The sequence below is a fragment of the Urtica dioica genome, chromosome 5 (genome assembly GCF_054948205.1).
Source record: "Urtica dioica subsp. dioica isolate 48M chromosome 5, U.dioica_male_clone48M_v1_H2, whole genome shotgun sequence".
Classification (NCBI taxonomy): domain Eukaryota; kingdom Viridiplantae; phylum Streptophyta; class Magnoliopsida; order Rosales; family Urticaceae; genus Urtica; species Urtica dioica.
The window spans coordinates 4,050,173-4,069,468 of NC_142760.1; the positions used below are offsets into that span (position 1 = coordinate 4,050,173).

The window sequence follows — 19,296 nt, forward strand, 5'->3', positions numbered from 1 at the left end:
AGAAAAAGCAATCTTTCCCCTTTTTTAGACTGGTCAGGAGACGAGTAACTATCTTCTCGGAGGTGTTGTGCGCACAGGTGTAGTAAAAACCATGTTGGTCCGGGGACTACTTTAGACTATAAAATTGAGCAAAACAAGAGTTTTGAGCCTTTGGACTCCGAAACAAGCACCCTAAGCCTATTTAAAAGGTCCCTGTAACCTCAAAACATTAATTCATTCATCTTTCCATTTTCCTTAATTCCCATATAGTTTTTGGCTGTTTTTTAGAGCTTTTGGAAGATGAAAAAATGTTCTTCGTTAGAATTGACAACCGACGAGTCTCCGAACCTCAACTTCAATCGTTCTTTCTTCTTCTTGTCTTTTATTTATTTTATTGCTTTGAATTATTGTTGAACATCGTTATTTAATTAATATGAGCTCCCTTTTGCTGTCATTATTCATTTTAAAGCTTTTGTTTGTGACTTCTTCTTCTTCTTCCTGTTCTCCTCGACGCCATGAACTAATCTTCTTAAGGGCTATGGCGTAGCGAGTCTTAGATACGGTTATGGATTTCTATTAATATATTGAAGTATTTATTTTCATTATCTATTGCTTTGCTTAATTCAATTATATGCTTAATGCTTGTATGAGATTTGCGACCTTGTGCATGACTTTTAAATTCGACTTGATGCTTGAGAAAGATTAGATTGAATGTGTTTTTGGATTTAATTACTGTAATACATTCCTAGGCTAGACATAGCTAGGCTGTTATAAAATCGTGTGTATGTTCTTGATTTTAATGCTTACCGTGTTTTTAGGAGTTGAGATCGAGAGATGATATTTCCCTTAGGTATAGATTGCTAGATGCTCGAGAGAGATTTAGTGATATTAGCATTGTGAACATGATAAGCAAAGTATGAATGAAATTAATCGTGCGTGAATTCGGTGAATCCAAACCATTAGATAGACTCGTGAAACCATAGTCCGTACCTTCGCATAACCGTAAACCGTTTCTTTTAGATTTGTTTATTTAATTTACTTGTCAAAAAGTTTTGTGACAGCTCTTCACCTTTCTCTTAAGTTCCATTCGTTCTAGTGAAATTTGAGTTCTTAATATAGCTTAGTCCTCATGGGATCGACTCGCTCTTGCAAATTATTATTTTTTACGATCACGTGCACTTGCATGTGCGAGAATTACGCAACAAATGTGTGTAACCTTGCGGACGACAAGTACTAGTTAGAGTATACGCGCATTAGTCATGCTCTATAACTAGTTAGAATTGCATCATGCATTCTTATGTGCTTGTTTACCGGTCATATGTTATCACATGGTATTAATTTGCTTTTCTTTCTTAAGTTAGACTCCCACTTGCTGAGTCAATCGACTCATAGTTTTATAACCCTTGATAATGTAGAGAAGGGCAAGACGGCGATATGAATGAAGAAACCGAAGACGGATATTGGACGTGTATCTCTCGACCTATGGGTTAATGAGATCTCACCCGAGTTCAAAACTATTATATAATAGTATCTCGTCGAACTCTTTCTTAATCTACCCTAAACTATCCCTTGTATATATAAGAGAGTCGTTAAGACTCAAGGTTCGGAAATGAAAACGACAAATTCATCGGATTTTCATATAACCACTTTTATACTTATGCATTATCGCACTTAAAATTATGTTTAACATAAGTATTTATGGTTATTATGTTTGTTTACTTATTTATCTGCTTTATATTACATATGATGTGGTGATTATATGATATGCGACTTGACCAGGTCGCGGTTCGTGAGCGAGCGGGTCGTGACACGTCTTTTATACCAGACTGACTTAGGCTGGAAGCGACATTAGAAGCGACTAGTCGGTTCTACGTGATCTATAACGGCGTCGTTTTGTTAAAAAGTCAAAAAATTTGGTCACGTGGAAGCGATAAGTTGCTTCTAAATGGAAAAAAATATTTAAAAGCGACATATGTCGCTTCTAATATTAAAAGATGTACTTTTTCAAGGCTGAATATTTTATTTTTTGTTGATTATGCTGGAAGCGACAAGTTTGATGTCGCAGGACAGTGAGGTTATTACTACAAGGCTTGATGTTTACAAACATTATTCATTGACACTGTGAAGAAGAGATGCTCGAGTTATTGATTCTTTCTGTTTGCTTTTTATTATTTTGCATATGTATCACTTGAAGAAAATCACTTCCTGTACCAAAGGCCGTGGGAGCGCCAGACATTCCTAAAGTTGCTCGCTTCCTTTTATTTATATATATAAAAAAAAAAAACTTAATTGAGAATTGTGTACCAAAATATTATCAAAACTCACGAAATTCTGAATATCTCTCGAGTTCCCTTTTTACCTCTTTTAATCATGTAGTACTCTTTGACCTCACATTATTTTTCGTGACCTCACTTTTTATTCGAGTCGAGTCACAATTAAGAAAGAGCTTTTTGAGGCATTACGAAGGGGGTTCTTGGTGCACGGTGGTGGAATCACTGAATGACTCTTGGTGTTGAACGGCGTGGTCTTGAATTTTTTTGTTATTAGGTAAATCTATACAATAGAGCTTATCCTTTGAAAGAGATATTTTTGATGATGTAGTTTAGTATATTTTTGTGTATGAGATATTTGAATATGATTTTGGATATAAATATTGAATGATGGAAGATATGAATATAGATTTATGAATTTGAATAGAGATTTTTGAATATTTGCAGATTTTTGGTAACCGCAAAACAATGGGTATTATTGCATGAAAACATAAAAAAATAAAATAAAAAAAGAGTGGGGGTCTTAGCCTCGCCTCTAAATTTTAGATAGAGAAGCGGGGAGAAACACAAAGAGAGGTCTTGAGAAACTATTTTGACAATGTTTTTCCAATTTTTAACGTTTTATTGAAAACTAGAAATCAAACATTCTTTTTATAACTAAATTGTCATGTCATCAAATTGGACAACTTCCACTCTTATTATCACTTGTCATGTAATTTTTTTTTTAATTTTACATCATACATCGTATCGTAAATTACATTGAACATTTAAGCGCAAATTACAAAATATAATCTTCAAACGTCAATATTACGTTTTTTAGAGATTGAACATTCGCCCTCTCACAGAGGTCACTTCACATGCAAGAAGTCTAGTCACCCACACTAAGCTCTTGGGGGTCACTTGTCATGTAATTAAATTTGTTATATTTTAATTATTAACTAAACGTGGACTAAAATGTAATTGACAAATTTAGTTAATAAGTGACATAAAATTTATTCAAACAATAAGTTAGTCAAAGTTTAATTATTTTAATTAAAAAAATATATTTCATAATATTTCGCTTTCTCGCCAAAAAAACTGATTTATTGTAATGCTTGTGAAAGCCTCGCCGTGGAAGATCAAATCACGGGTGACACAGTGTGCACTAACTGTGGTCGAGTCGTTATGAACCGTTAAGTCTGCATGCATCAAGACAGACATGAATTCGACACCATGGCGTCGTCGATCTCGGGTGTCGACTCTGACTACTCTTGTTCGTCGACTCATCTTCTAATCGTTGGTTTGGACGAGTGTGGTGACTCTGGTTCGACACCCAGTCAACTCATTGACGATTCTGGTTCAACGCAGACCATCATCTCGACGATGCCGGAGAGTACAACGATGCCACATGACGTTCTTGTGGTCGAAAGGGAAGATCTAGCCTGGAAGACGTCAACTTTGGAAATAGAAATCTGCATCAAGTTAGTAACTATATCACCATTCTTTATGAATCTTTATATATGAAAACCCGTTCTTTGTAGTTCTTGACAGCGATTCATCATTTAGGGTCTTCTTAGGCTTATATCAACTTGGTATCATGTCTATAATGTTGGGATGGTTCACTTCCAATGCGAAAGTTACATGTTTACAATATATACTTAGCTTAAAGTGTTTATTGTTGGGATGAATACAATACACCCTATTGACCCCTATTTATACACTTTTGGAGTTCATAAAGTTGCTCTTCCTTTCCCATGTGAGACTTTTTTCACTCATTATTTTAGGCTTTACACATCTAACAATCGCCCACTTCAAGACTAATCGCATCACGTGTCTCCATTAATTTGCAGCGGCAACTCAACTCATCAGGCGAGGAGTCTAACTGAAGTCGAGTACAACTTCAGTTTGTCATATGGCACTGAATTCGTCAACATGTCAGCTGGATTCTGACTTCCTGCGATCTTCTCGAGTACTAGCACCCCATCTTCCAATGCCGATCTGATGAAGTGCTATCGCAACTGTATGATAGCTGCTGTATATGCTTCGTCCGAACATGATACACTGGGTTTTTTGCCAAGTAAATAGCACTCTGGCTATCGCCGTATAACACACTCTCGCCGTGGTCTTGATCCAGCTCGCGCAGAAACGTCTGTAGCCATATCATCTCCTTCGTGGCCTCGGTGATGGCCACGTACTACGTCTCGCAGCTCGACAAGGTAACGATCTTTAGCAACCTCGACACCCAGCAGATTTTCGTCCCTCCGAACGTGCAGGCGTACTCGGACGTATTCTTCCTGCTGTCGACGTCGCCTTCATTGTTAGCATCGACGTAGCCTTGAAGTCCCAATTCAGACTTCCTGAATATCAACGCCGAGCTCGAGCTGCCTTAGATATCGGAGGATCCAATTCACACCTTCCCAGTGCTCTCTCCTCGGGTTACTCATAAACCTGCTCACAACTCTCACTGCATGAGCAATGTCCGGCCTCGTACACACCATTGCGTACATCAAGCTTCTGATGGCCGAAGCATAAAGGATCTTGTCCATGTATGCCAGCTCATCCTCCATCTCCGACGATTGGTTCTTGGAGAGTTTGACAAATCATTGCCTTTTTGAATCATTGCCTTTTTTACATAAAAAATTGAAACATTGCCTTTTTTGAATCATGGACCCTGGACATATAATATATATATTTTGAATCATTGCCTTTTTTACATAAAAAAATATTGACAAATCTCCCTCTTGCAATCTCTCATTGTTTTCTTCAGAGTACTCACCAAGTGAAAAAAAAAACAAAAAATTGGCTACATAAGCCACCTAAACTATAGGAATTGTAAATTAGCCAACCTTTGGTAAATACTTTGTAAATAGCCAACTTGCATATGTGGCAGCCTATTAATTACCTAAAATATATGTTTGACTGTGTTAAATAAGTCTTTTATTAATCTGTTAATAAGTTTACTTGGCTATTTACAAGAAATTAACTAAAGGTGGGCTATATCTCAATCCACTATATCCGTGTGGCTATATAGCTTAATAACCCTAAAAAAAATGGTGATTTCCAGACGGAAAACTATGACAATCATTGGCTGGGCTTTGACGGAAGAAACAAAAAGCATTTTCTTGGTAAATCCTCAAATTTCGGAGACATTTCAATTCTTGACTGACAGTTAATAATAGCTATATATTACTAGATAGCTCGAGGAACAAGAAGAACACGCTGAACATAGCCAATGATCACACCACCAATCAATCATAAAACCAAAACTCGCGGTTTTGTTTTCTTCCCTTTTTCATTGTTTTCTTTCTCCTTTGAAGTTGATCATGGAACAAAAACTCTGCTATTAGTAGGATGAAAAATAAATGACCAAACAGAAGATTATCATTCATCTTCAGAGCAGTAAACTTCTCAATTACCAGATGTTCCTACTTTGCTTAATTGTTTTTATTGATCATGTATAGAAACTATAACCCGTGCCAATCAGCATTGCCAGACCATATCGAATTTGTAAACCTAACTCTTAACTAGTATGAAAAAGAGCAACAGATGCAACTCGGAAATTCAACCAAAGACAATGATCTCTAAACAAACAGATTTCAGAGAAACAGTTGAGATAAGATAACAGAAAGGATTGTTTTGTAAACATGAGTTAGAGAAGCTAATGATTTTGTGTATTGACTTGACATTGAATGAAAGATTATTACAAGGTGAGTGGACAAATCTCAGCCATTGAAAGTAACATTAAGGTTTCATAACATTCTTACAGTGATGAAACCTTGACTAATCTTGCTGATTCAATATGCACCGAGTTTTTGGTCTTAAATGAATTATAGTCGAAAGCAATTACAAAATAACGATATCGGACTTTTGAGAGGTTCGCACTCTCCAAATCAGGATCTCTTCCTCAATCTATTCTTTCATCTATTTCCATGCTATTTTTCTTCTTAATCTCCCTTATAAGCTAATATAAGTATTTCCCTAGCGTATCTACTAATTATTATAATACCCTGAATATCTAGTTCTTGACATTAAACCCCTATAATTCAATCTATGCTGCATAGTTGCTCAAAGCCCAGAATTGTATGTAACAGTAATGCTCAAAACTGTAATATTGGCGATAATCAAGATTCAAAAAAAAAAAATGTCATTATTGAAATGACACAAACCGGGTCAACAAGCTCAAAGACAAAAGAGATCGAAACTCTACAAACAATCACACGACTAAGCAGAAAAAAAAAATGGAGCTTGAAAATAACATGAGACTCTAGAACGAGAAACAATCATTACTCGATCAGCAAATCAATTACACATATACACGCCAGTCTCGTACCTATGCAGGGTCTCGTAAACATTACTTTGTAACAGAAAGATTAATTTGTAAACATATGTTACAGAAGATAATGATTGTGCATCGACTTGAAATGGAATGAAAGATCATTTAAAAGGTTTACATATTAAGCTGAGTAGACTTATATCAGTCATTGAAAGTAAAACTGTCTATACACTCTTACAGGATATCACCTTGACTAATCTTACTGATTCGATACGCACCGACTTTTTGAGAGGTTCGCATTCTCCAAATCAGAATCTCTTCCTCAATCTATTCTTTCATACTATTTCCATGCGTTTTTTTTCTTCTTCTTAATCTTTATATTAACCCCTAACTTATCTACTACTTAGTATAATACCCTCAATATTTAGCCCCTAACATTAAGCCCCCATAATTCAATTTTACGCAGCTAGTCGTTCAAAGCCTAGATTCGTATGTAACAGTAAGGTAATATTGGCGAGAATCAAGATTCAAAAATAAAAAAAAAATGTCATCTTGAAACGACATAAAACCGGGTACAACAAGCTCCAAGACATAAGAGATTGTCTCGGCGGGCAATTCGAACCGGCGTTGGAGAAAACCTCGACGCACGCCAGGTGTTCGACGGAATTCCCCTCGGCGTTGGCGATCCAGCTCTCGGCCCCGCGGACCTTGTTCTCGGTGTCCGCGGCGGAGTGGACCATCTTGGCGATGCTCTCGCCGTGCATCGAGCCGAGCATGGCGGCGAGTCTGATGTTGCTGACCCCTTTGAGGACGATGTCGAGAGCCATGTAGACCTCGGCGTATTTCCGGCCGAGCTTCCACTTCGGCGATTAGACTCAATAAAATAAATTAGGTATATCGGTACTAGATCTCAATTCCATACGAATCCGACATTAACTGAATCCGACTATGCTTGTGTATGGCCATTAATATAAATATCAACCACAGATACCAAATATGCTGTTACTTTTCTTTTACGCGGACTAGAAACATATATTCTAATACTCAAATCACGAAATCAAATCCACTCTTGTTTAAAAAAAACAAATCCTCCAGACTCCACAGCCGACGAAAACCCCTTCCTTCTTTATTTTTTGCGTGAAAAACTAACCCTAATATAAGGTAACACATAACCTTCCTTGCTGTAGTCAGGCCCGGCCCACTTTCAAGGGAGGTAAAGCTTTGACTTTAGGCCCGGCCCAAAAAAAAATTAGTTATGTAATAATTAATAAAATAAATGCTCAATATGTTGAAATATCCCTTCAACAAAAAAGAGTCAGACCCACTTTATTCCAATCATCTGTGCCGTGTAAAAGTAATATTCCAATCAATCTGTGGCACGTCTAACGTAGACCCCACAACCATATTTTATTGGCTTCTTGATTATATTTTTATACGTCATGTGTCAAATTGAGTTTTGTCTATTGAGTTTTGTCTTCTTATGCATTCGATTGTTATTTGCAAAACTACTTGGGCTTAAGTCCTACTAGATGTCTTTTTTTCTTTTTGAAAAATGAGTCTCACGACTCACCCTCTCACTCACGTGTATTTATTATATCATATACCCACAATTTTATGTTTTTAATTTATAATAACAATTTATTTTCTCCTTTCTCTATATATTTAATAATAAAAAATAATTGTGACAACCGAACCACCAAAATACGATAACAATGTGTCCCATAATTTTTATTTATCTCGCAAACGAAGTGTTTCATTTGTTTAATATTTTCTTCCCAGCCAAAGCAGGCAATTACTATGATAAGTGATATTGGCCTTTAATTATTCACATACGTGGTATAGAGTTTAATATATGTTCCAACTCAATATATATATATATATATATATATATATATATATATATATATTAATTGTTTTCAATTTTATAATTCTTACAATAATAGTTTGAAATATAATATATTGTTCCTAAAAAAGATATAGTTAAACCAAAGTTTTTGAGATATACATTATCACAAATTTAATATTTTTGTAAAATGAAACTCCACCTTTATAGTGTTTGAAATTCACTCATTCATACGTGCGTATACGCATAAATATGAATATATTATATAATATTTTTATGGATTTTGTTATATGTATAAACTATAAAGTCAATTGTTACTATTTTTATGAATTCATCTTCCCAGACTTAAAAAATCAACTACCACGCTAAATTGCTGACGATGGACCCCAGCAATAAAAAATATTTACCCATTTGAAGAAGTAAAATTTTTATTAAATTCTATATTTTATCCATCTTAACTTTTTTTTTTTTCATTTTTATTGTGTATTGCTTTGATTTTTTTTTTATAGATTCAAGTTCGTTTTTGTAAACGTAGTGTGCATTTTTTTTCTTGGAATATAAGGATTAATTATCAATTTTTTTTAATTTGGTTTAAATATGTTTGGAAAAAAAATATCAATTGGGATATGATAGAATTTGCAAAATATATATATATATATATATATATATATATATATATATATATATATATATTATGAGTAATGTTATTCGGCACGGTTCACGATTTGCAACGATCCACTCACAAATTGACACGTGGATGTTCGGTGCCACGTGTCAACTTGTGAGTGGATCGTTGCAAATCGTGAAACGTGCCAAAAATCATTTCCCATATATTATTAAATATGAAAAAGCGCACTTTAAAAATTTATAGCAAAGAAACATGTAAAAGCAAAAATAAGAAATTTTGTTTACATAATTCAAAAAGTGACAAAGTGGTGGTATAAAAAAGGCTAAAGACATATACTAATATTAATGAAATATGTGATAATGTAATATTATAAGAGCATGTATGACATATTAAAAACGATGAGATTAATAATCATTACTTGAGATATGGAGTTCAAAATGAGTTCATACAAATATCACATGTCTTTACTTTGCGTGTATTTGACAAAGGCCTTATTTTTTACTCTCGCTTTAGGCCTCCAATTCCGTTTAGCCGGCCCTGGCTGTAGTTTAATCATAGATGTGTTTTTTGTTTTCTTCTTCTCCTCCTTCGAAACTTATCTGCAATTTTTAATTTTTATATACTCTCACTGGTATTTTCTTCTAATAATTTTAATCAGGGTCTCTGCCTCTCAAACAACGTGAGTCGATAGTATTTTTATCTTTATCGAGTTGTTAACGCTTACTTTAGTAAGCTATAACTTGAAAATATAGGGTACGTATTATAGACTATTTTATTTCTTTTCTATTTTTCATCACAAAATATTAATTTGCAGTGCCCTAATTTTATAAATTTTTTCTTTACTAGAGATAGAAGAACGCAATGGCACAGCTGTCGGACTTGCCGGACGATGTGATAGCGAAAATTTGCTCATTATTACCGGCAAAGACGGTGTTGAGGCTAAAGGGCGTCCAAAAGTCATGGAATATTCTGGTCAAGGCTCTCGTGAAGACTCCGAGTTTCGCGGCTGATCATCTCCGCAACAACAACAGGCATACCTCGTCGTCCTTCGTCTTGAGCGCGACGTCAAAGTCGGGTCCTAATTACGAAAAGAAGCTGACAATACTCACACTCCACCACGACAAGGACAAAGAGGAAGTCAGAGACGACCCCAAAAAAGTCAACCCGGCCGCGCAACGAAGCCAGATGACCCTCGCCCACTGCGACGGCATGGTTTGCATAGTCAACCCGTTTGCGACGGCCATCGAGCTTCGAAACCCAACGACCGGAGAGCTCAAGCTTCTCCCGGGCCTGGGGTGCAACAACAAACACCCCGACAGCGTGGCGAGTACTCTCTGCGTCGGGTTCGGGTACGACGCTGTTTCCGGGGCCCACAAGATCGCGGTGGTGTACCGCCAGTTCAGCGCCAACGTCGCGAAAGTCTGTACCTTGGGAGAGGACACGTGGAGAGATGTGAAGCTATCCACGAAGAACCAGTCAGCGCGTCTGACATCACAGTCCGGCGTGTGTTGCGGTGGATTCAGTCATTGGGTAGCCAAGTTCGGTGCCACTCACAAGGTTCTGTGTTTTGATATCCACCGCGAGAGATTCAAGGCCGTGACGCTGCCGAGAGATCTCCAAGACAAGGCGTGGGAAACGCTGGGACGACGAAGGCTCTTTCGGCGGTGTGACTCCGTAGCGTGTTACTCTGAACGGTGTTTGCGTAAAATCACAACCCCGATCTCTGTTTGGGTAATGTCGAGGAGGAAAAATTATTGGATAAAGTTCAACTTCGGCCAGCTGGACCGGGTCGGGACGGTGAGGGGGTTTACGAACAGTGGTCACGAGATACTTTTGGTCGGTCGAGCTAAGGAAAAACGCTGCTTGGTGGCCTATGACGTTGCCCAGAAGAAGAAAAGGCGTATCGAGTACGGCGCCGGAACAATCGACGACGCTGAGCTTCTTCCTTATGTTGACAGCTTTCTTGCACTACCCTGAGAACCATCAAACTTTTCCCTTCAATGTAATGCTTTGTGAACTATATATAACCATGTCTGCTCTTTTTCAAAATTCCATGTTCTTGTGGTTGTACTCAACTATATAATGTTAATGAATATTATAGTTCCCTTTTGATGCCTGTTTCTATTATTTTACATAACTGTCTGAGCAAAATAAAATGTATATCATATACCAGTGAAAATAATTGCGATGACACTAAGTTGTCAACAGAATTGGGGTGCGGTCTTGTTAACCACACATAGTTAAGAAGAAGGCTTGTTTCCTCTATTCCCTGTACTATTCGAGTCTCAGATACCATCACATGATCAGATCAGAAAGAAGAGCAAATTTGTATAATATAATTTAATAATATGAAAATAGCTGCGATCCTGCTTCCACATCAAGACGGCAGCACGTTTCAAATTAGTATCGTCCGCAAAAAAAGTGCTAAATTTGTCTCGACAATGGGATCTTAATAATATGAAGTTTACAAACCGAGCAAACATTTTAAATATTAATATATGTTGTCTCAAATCATATGCCATTAAAACTTCCACACAAATACAGTGGTTATCGTAATGTAACCAAACGAGTTCCGGCAGTTTTGACAACCAACAGAGTCAACAAAAAAATCTTGGGAGGCAATGCAATTTGCAGCTTATATTAATGGACCTTGGACATATAATATATATTTTGAATCATTGCCTTTATTACATGAAAAAAAAATTGACAAATCTCGCACTAGATCTCTCTCATCGTTTTCTTCAGAGTACTAACCCAGAGAAAAAAAAATGTTGATTTGCAGACGGAAAACTATGACAATCATTGGCTGGGATTTGACGGAAGAAACAAAGAACATTTTCTTGGTAAATCCTCAAATTTCGGAGACATTTTTAATTCTTGTTAGCAATTAATAATAGCTATATATCACTAGATAGTTCGAGGGGAATAAAAAAAATAATAAATAAAAAAAAAAAGCACGCAAGAGAGCGTAAAGGAACAAGAAGAACCAAAACTCAATAAACCAAAACTCGGCTTAACTGCTTTTGTTTTCTTCCCTTTTTCGCAGTTTTCTTTCTCCTTAGAAATTGATCATGGAACAAAAACTCTACTATTAGTTTAGGATGAAAAATAAATGACCAAACAGAAGATTATCATTCATCTTCAGAGCAGTAAACTTCTCAATTACCAGCTGTTCCTACTTTGCTTAATTGTTTTTATTGATCATGTATAGAAACTATAACCCGTGCCAATCAGCATTGCCAGACCATATCGAATTTGTAAACCTAACTCTTAACTAGTATGAAAAAGAGCAACAGATGCAACTCGGAAATTCAACCAAAGACAATGATCTCTAAACTAACAGATTTCAGAGAAACAGTTGAGATAAGATAACAGAAAGGATTGTTTTGTAAACGTGAGTTAGAGAAGCTAATGATTTTGTGTATTGACTTGACATTGAATGAAAGATTATTACAAGGTGAGTGGACAAATCTCAGCCATTGAAAGTAACATTAAGGTTTCATAACATTCTTACAGTGATGAAACCTTGACTAATCTTGCTGATTCAATATGCACTGAGTTTTTGGTCTTAAATGAATTATAGTCGAAAGCAATTACAAAATAACGATATCGGACTTTTGAGAGGTTCGCACTCTCAAAGACAATGATCTCTAAACTAACAGTAATGCTCAAAACTGTAATATTGGCGATAATCAAGATTCCAAAAAAAAAAATGTCATTATTGAAATGACACAAACCGGGTCAACAAGCTCAAAGACAAAAGAGATCGAAACTCTACAAACAATCATACCACTAAGCAGAAAAAAAAAATGGAGCTTGAAAATAACATGAGACTCTAGAACGAGAAACAATCATTGCTTGATCAGCAAATCAATTGCACATATACACGCCAGTCTCGTACCTATGCAGGGTCTTGTAAACATTAATTTGTAAACATATGTTACAGAAGATAATGATTGTGCATCGACTTGTAATGGAATGAAAGATCATTTAAAAGGTTTACATATTAAGCTGAGTGGACTTATATCAGCCATTGAAAGTAAAACTGTCTATACACTCTTACAGGATATCACCTTTGACTAATCTTACTGATTCGGTACGCACCGACTTTTTGAGAGGTTCGCATTCTCCAAATCAGAATCTCTTCCTCAATCTATTCTTTCATACTATTTCCATGCCTTTTTTTTCTTCTTCTTCTTAATCTTTATATTAACCCCTAACTTATCTACTACTTAGTATAATACCCTCAATATTTAGTCCCTAACATTAAGCCCCCATAATTCAATTTTAAGCTGCATAGTCGTTCAAAGCCTAGATTCGTATGTAACAGTAAGGTAATATTGGCGAGAATCAAGATTCAAAAATTCAAAAAAATGTCATCTTGAAACGACATAAAACCGGGTACAACAAGCTCAAAGACATAAGAGATTGAAACTCTACAAACAATCATAAGAACAAGAAGAAAAAAAAAATTGGAGACATGAAAAATAACAAGAGACTTTAGGACGAGAAAACAATCACTACTTGATCAGCGAATCAATTACACATATACACGCCAGTCTCGTACCTGTTCAGGGTCTCGTAAAAGTCGGTCTTACCCTCGGTGGCAGGCCGGAGAGACAACCCGGACAACGACCCGACGGTCTGCACCGAGAATTTGACGAAAGCGACGACCTCGACCTCTTCTTCTCCCTCGACGTAATCCACCGGAAACCTCGCTCTGAGCTTTCCTGGAGCGCCTTTCGCCGGAATCTCCGCGACGTGCCACCTCAGCTCCCTCTCGGCCCGGCTCAGCTGGGCCTTGGGCGAGACCTTGAGCAGGGTCGGGTCCACCGGAAGCTTCAGGACGAACGTGACATCGCTCAGAGGTGTTGAGAGCTCGGGGTTCGCAGCGTACTGGATCATCACGGAGAGCAGCGATCCGCTGTGTCGTTTCACGAGCCGGACTCGGAGCGGCAGCGGCGTTGCTCTCGGGACCAGGCTGTACTTGAGCAACGGAACGATCTCGGGCTCGTTCTTCGTCCGAACATGGAACGTCCCGTCCCCGAGGCTGCTCACACGCGAGCTATGAATCACGAATCTCTTCACGGGGCTCGTTCCCTCGACCCGGAACGAGAATTCGGTCTCCTTATCGCCGGAGAGGGTTTTCAGGTACACCGTGCCCATCAAGCCGACCCTGGCGAGGAGAGAGTCTCGGAACTCTACGCTGATCTGCTCGACGATGTGCATCTCGGGCCCTCTCATATCGGCCGATTTCACGAGCCCGTCGAGTGGGTTTTCTGGTCCGGTCGGAGGCGCTGCGGTTTTCGGGGCTTCGCTTGTGTGCAAAAGTTCGAGCCCGCCGAGCCCTTCCTGCTTCCGAAGAGCCTTCTCGGGGCCGACGAACTCCGAGGCGTCCAATCCGCCGCCCCAGGCGTCGCTGAAGCCCTCGAAAGTCTCGCCGAGAGTGGCTTTCTCGCCGCCGAATTCGATCCCGCCGTACTCTCCCTCGAACCCTTCGACGGCGATTCGTGTCGACTGAGTCGCCTCGGCCGGCGGGAGAGTCGTGACCTCGAGCGTCGCGAGAGCCGTTGTCAAGTCCGTCGCAGAAGGGTCTCGGGTCTTCTTGAACCCCCCGACGAGCTCCGCGGGCTGGTTGAGCTTGTCGCTCGCGGCGAACGGGTCTTTCTCGGCCTCGATCTCCTCGATCTTCTCCTCCTTCTCCGCGGCGGAGGAAGAAGATTCTCCGTCCCCGGAAGAAGCCGGCGGAGCCATTGCGGCGGCGACCTCGTCGCCGGCGGCGATGGTCTCGGCGGGCAATTCGAACCCGGCGTTGGAGAAAACCTCGACGCACGCCAGGTGTTCGACGGAATTCCCCTCGGCATTGGCGATCCAGCTCTCGGCCCCGCGGACCTTGTTCTCGGTGTCCGCGGCGGAGTGGACCATCTTGGCGATGCTCTCGCCGTGCATCGAGCCGAGCATGGCGGCGAGTCTGATGTTGCTGACCCCTTTGAGGACGATGTCGAGAGCCATGTAGACCTCGGCGTATTTCCGGCCGAGCTTCTCCGGCGTGACGTCGACGCCGCGGCAGGCGGCGACGACGACGGAGACGGCCTGGTTGACGACGTGGATGCACTCGAAAACGTTGATGGAGTTGTCGTGATCGGCGGTGGTGACGCCTAGGACGTAGATGGAGTTCACGAGGCGGTAGACGACTCGGTAGCGGCTCTCGACGCCGACGATGAGCTGGCCGGATGAGGCGGCTAGGGGATCGTCGCCGATGGAGTCGACGGAAGAGGATTGGGCGGTTTTGGCGGCGAAGGCGAGGCGCGTGTGGCGGAAGGCGGTGAGGGCGGCGAGGGCTCGGGCGGGTGGGAACCACTCGCGGGTCTGGAGGAGAATGTCGGAGCCATTGGAGGGCTGGAGAGAGAGAGCCAAGCAAGACATCGCCGATTAGGGTTTGCAGATCTCCGATTCGATCTGGGTTTCTTCGAGATCTCGATTGCTCGATCGCTCAAAGAGTCAAGACATTGGTATTTCTGTGCTCTTTTTTTTTTTCTTTTTCAGATCGCGGTTGATTGGGGGGCTTTTTTTTTTGGTGAGGAAATGAATTTCTCGCCCAATGGCCAATACCAATGTTCAGCAATTTTTCAAAATAAAACAAAAAGAGTAGTAAAGTTGTAAGCTTCAAATTAATTGGGTAAAATGAAAAGTCTAAGAGGTAGTTAACTAAAAAAGTTTTTGTTTTCTATTTTTTAATTTTTATAATTGTACTGAAAAATTATTTTGCTTGTTTTCAAAAAGCTGTTTGGTATTCTTTTCATTTTTGTTTTTTAGAAATTGAAAAAACTGTTTGGTACAGTTTTTATTTTTGTTTTTGAAAAAATGAAAAAAATGAAAACTATTTGGTACACCTTTTGAAAAAATGAAAACTATTTAGCGGCGATGGTGAGGCTCGGTGGTGATTGAAGAAGATGGCCGAATTTTTTTTTTTCAAGTCTCGCGCGCGGGTGAGGAGAAGGAGTAGAGAATAAATTTTTTTTTTCCAAAAACACTTTATATTTGTTTTCAGTTTTCTTTACTTTTTTACAAAACAACTTCAAAAAAATTTTAAATTTTTTTCCAAAAACACTTTACCAAACACATTTTCCAGTTTTATTTCCTATTTTCACTTCTTGAAAAGTCAAAAACTCTTTTCAAGAGCATAACCAAACACAGCCTTAAAGCTTTTGATAAATAAATAATTAACAAAAAAATTCAATTGGCCAGTTTTTTTTTTCCAATCTTACTACATCGAGTATATTAGAATAATATTAAATATCATCAATTAGGCGATATTAGCATGAAATGATAATTTAACAAAGTTAAGGTGAAAACTCAATTTTCACTCTATCCAACATTTGAACTGTATCTATAAAAATAATGATTAAAATTATTTCAATAGTTAATTTAACTAATATATTTTCAATACTATGTTGTAGAAATCTTATAAATGCAAAAGTAAAGACTGACTCATTGGACAAAAAAGTTCTCCAACTTTTTTCAATATTCAATCCTAACAACAATAGACTCCAATAATAATTGACACTGACAATCTCTGAGAAATCGACCCACGTCAGCACATGAACTCACACACCCACGTGAAGTTCGTTAGACTATTGTTATGAACCTAATTGACTTCGCTCAATGTATAAGAGCTAATGTGTAAATAACATTAACATTTTATTCAATCAAGAAACAAACGCAGAGAGTGATTTGCTCTCTAACCAAACACAAACTGAATCTTCTCTTGGTATCAGAGCATCCATGGTGATTGATATGTTCGATTCGGCATCGTCGTCTCAAGCGAATCCTGCTCATTGACACGCCTCTTCTGCGTTCTCTGCATCTTTGAACTCAGCGATTTCGGTGAAGCTCGACAAGGAGAATTACATGATTTGGTGGTCGCAAATATTTCCGGCGATCAGAGGCCACAACCTTCAAGGTTTCGTTATCGGAACGAAGGAATATCCACAAGAATTCCTTACCTCGATCGATGAAGCTAGAAAAGCGATCTCGATTCCGAATCCAGAATTCAAGATCTGGAATCAAGAAGATCAACTGTTGCTGAGATGGCTTCTCTCAACTCTAATTATCTGGATCCTTCGCAGCGTGGCTCGAATCAACAACTCCAGAGGACTTTGGGTGGCTCTCGAGAAACTCTTCGCCGTCAAGCCAAAGGCGAGATTGATTCCCCTCATAATTCAACTCCAGATGACGAAAAAGCGAGATATTTCTATTTAAGATTATTTTGCGAAAATGGAAGGTCTGGCTGATCAATTGTTCTTGGCTGGATGTGAAGTTTCGGAGCAAGAATTGATTACATCTATACTCAATGGATTGCCAGCTAATTATGATGTCACTGTTGAAAAGGTTGGAAACCGGCTTCAAGGTGTAGAGATCTCAGTTCAAGAAATTCAAGCAATGGCACTGGCACAAGAAACAAGAATAGAGCATTAAAACTCCTCAAATGTGATCGATTCACACCAGGCAATGGTGAACTACGTCAGTCGCGGACGCGAAGGCGGAAGGAATAACTCCAACAGAGGTCGTGGTGGACGAGGAAGATCAAGCCATGGTGGTCGAGGCAACTCCAAGCCAACTTGCCAAATATGTGGCAAACAAGGCCCTTCAGCTTTAGTGTTGGTACAAGCTAGATGAAAGCTTCACCGGCAAAAGATCACAGCCGTCTTAGGCAAAAAAGCCTGCATTGTTCTTCGCTGGACCAGAAACGATCTCAGATCCGTGTTGGTATGCTGACTAAGGCGCCACGAATCATGTGACTGCAGACATGAAAAATCCGCAGTTCAACTCCGAGTACAAAGGGAAAGATAAGTTGTAGTTGAATTTCACTCAAATTTTTGTGTTGTTAAGGATCTGAAAACAGGGAGGCATCTTCTTCGAGGGGAACTTAAAGATGGCCTATATCGCTTATCACATGGAGTCACTAAGAAAAGTCAGTCTCCAAGCTCTTTCATTGTGCAAATAAATGTGTCAAGTCTAGTCATCATAGTGGTGAGTCTAGTCCATGTAAAGCTATGTTCAATGTGTATAAGTCTTAGTCTGATACTTGTGGTTGTGTTGTGACTGATAAATTTGTAAGTGTGTCAAAAGAAAAAGGTCACAAATGGGGTCTTTGGCATAGGAGATTAGGCCATGCCTCAAAACACATTGTAACAACTATTTTGAATGAATACAAGCTGGCTATTTCTGATTTAAATCTGGAATTTTTCTGTAATGCTTGCAAATTGGGCAAAAGCCATACCTTACCTTTTCCCAGATCAAACTCAAGAGCCAGTAAACCACTAGAATTGATTCATACATACTTATGGGACCAGCACCAAATATGTCTCAAGATGGACATAGGTACTATATCCACTTTCTTGATGACCGCACTCTCTTTACCTGGATATACCCACTAAAACTCAAATCCGAGGCCTTTCCCACCTTCAAAAATTTCAAACGTTTTGTTGAAAAAGCTTTCAAAACCAACATCATTTCAATACAATGTGACTGGCCGGGGTGGTGAGTTTAGGAGTTTTAAGCCTTTCTTAATTGAGCAAGGTGTTCAAATGAGACATCCATGCCCTCATTATCATGGTCAAAATGGACGTGCTGAGAGAAAACATCATCATATTGTTAGCTTGGACTTATACTCTTGGCTCAAGCTCAAATCCTATTAAGTTTCTGGTGGGACTTCTTCCTCACAGCTGTGTACCTCATAAATCCACTCTACAAAATCAATCACCATACCAAGTTTTATTAAAAGAAATTCCAGATTACAACTTTCTACGTGTCTTTGGGTGTGTTCTTATAATAAACACAAGCTGGAGTTCAGGTCATCTAAATGTGCTTTTCTGGGGAATAGTCATGCACACAATGGTTATAAATGTCTATCATCATCAGGGCGTGTCTATATTACACAAAATGTTGTTTTTCATGAATTTGAATTTCTGTATAAAGAGTTGTTCGATCATGAGTTTGAGTCTCAAAATGTGCCTCCTATAGAGTCTTGTTCTACTTTTACTCCATGTGATAGAGATGTGACTAGGTCTGTCTTCAGCAAAGTTCCTCTCAGCCTGTCTGAATCAGACACCTCAACCACACAAACCCCCTCTCATACACCTATTGCCATTTACCCTGAAACAACCATTGGACCACATAATGATGTTACACCCTTCTCAACACCTCGTCCTCTTTGCCCTGAAATTCCCAGTGGACCACAAAATGTCTTTCCTTCACTTGACAACTCAACTGATCATGTCATAGACACACCCCCACCACAAAGTGCAGGCCACACATATCA

General features: G+C 39.1%; 2 protein-coding genes across 2 annotated transcripts; one reads left to right on the top strand and one right to left on the bottom strand.

Annotated features, from left to right (window-relative positions):
• Window positions 1-6,499: 6,499 nt before the first annotated feature.
• LOC149394902 (F-box protein At1g52495-like) lies at window positions 6,500-11,072 on the top strand. The gene is made up of 3 exons (XM_089614711.1): window positions 6,500-6,793; window positions 9,631-9,725; window positions 9,819-11,072. Exon 3 carries the CDS (start codon window positions 9,834-9,836, stop codon window positions 10,947-10,949), a length of 1,116 nt encoding a protein of 371 aa, XP_089470837.1. The 5' UTR covers window positions 6,500-6,793; window positions 9,631-9,725; window positions 9,819-9,833; the 3' UTR covers window positions 10,950-11,072.
• A 2,240-nt stretch (window positions 11,073-13,312) lies between these two features.
• On the bottom strand, window positions 13,313-15,601 carry LOC149394903 (muniscin carboxy-terminal mu-like domain protein). The gene has a single exon (XM_089615393.1). The coding sequence runs from the start codon at window positions 15,396-15,398 to the stop codon at window positions 13,509-13,511; it is 1,890 nt and encodes a 629-aa protein (XP_089471519.1). The 5' UTR covers window positions 15,399-15,601; the 3' UTR covers window positions 13,313-13,508.
• Window positions 15,602-19,296: the final 3,695 nt, after the last annotated feature.

Coding starts and splice junctions, on each gene's coding strand:
- LOC149394902 (XM_089614711.1), top strand. CDS start 9,834: ATGGCACAGCTGTCGGACTTGCCGGACGATGTGATAGCGAAAATTTGC.
- LOC149394903 (XM_089615393.1), bottom strand. CDS start 15,398: ATGTCTTGCTTGGCTCTCTCTCTCCAGCCCTCCAATGGCTCCGACATT.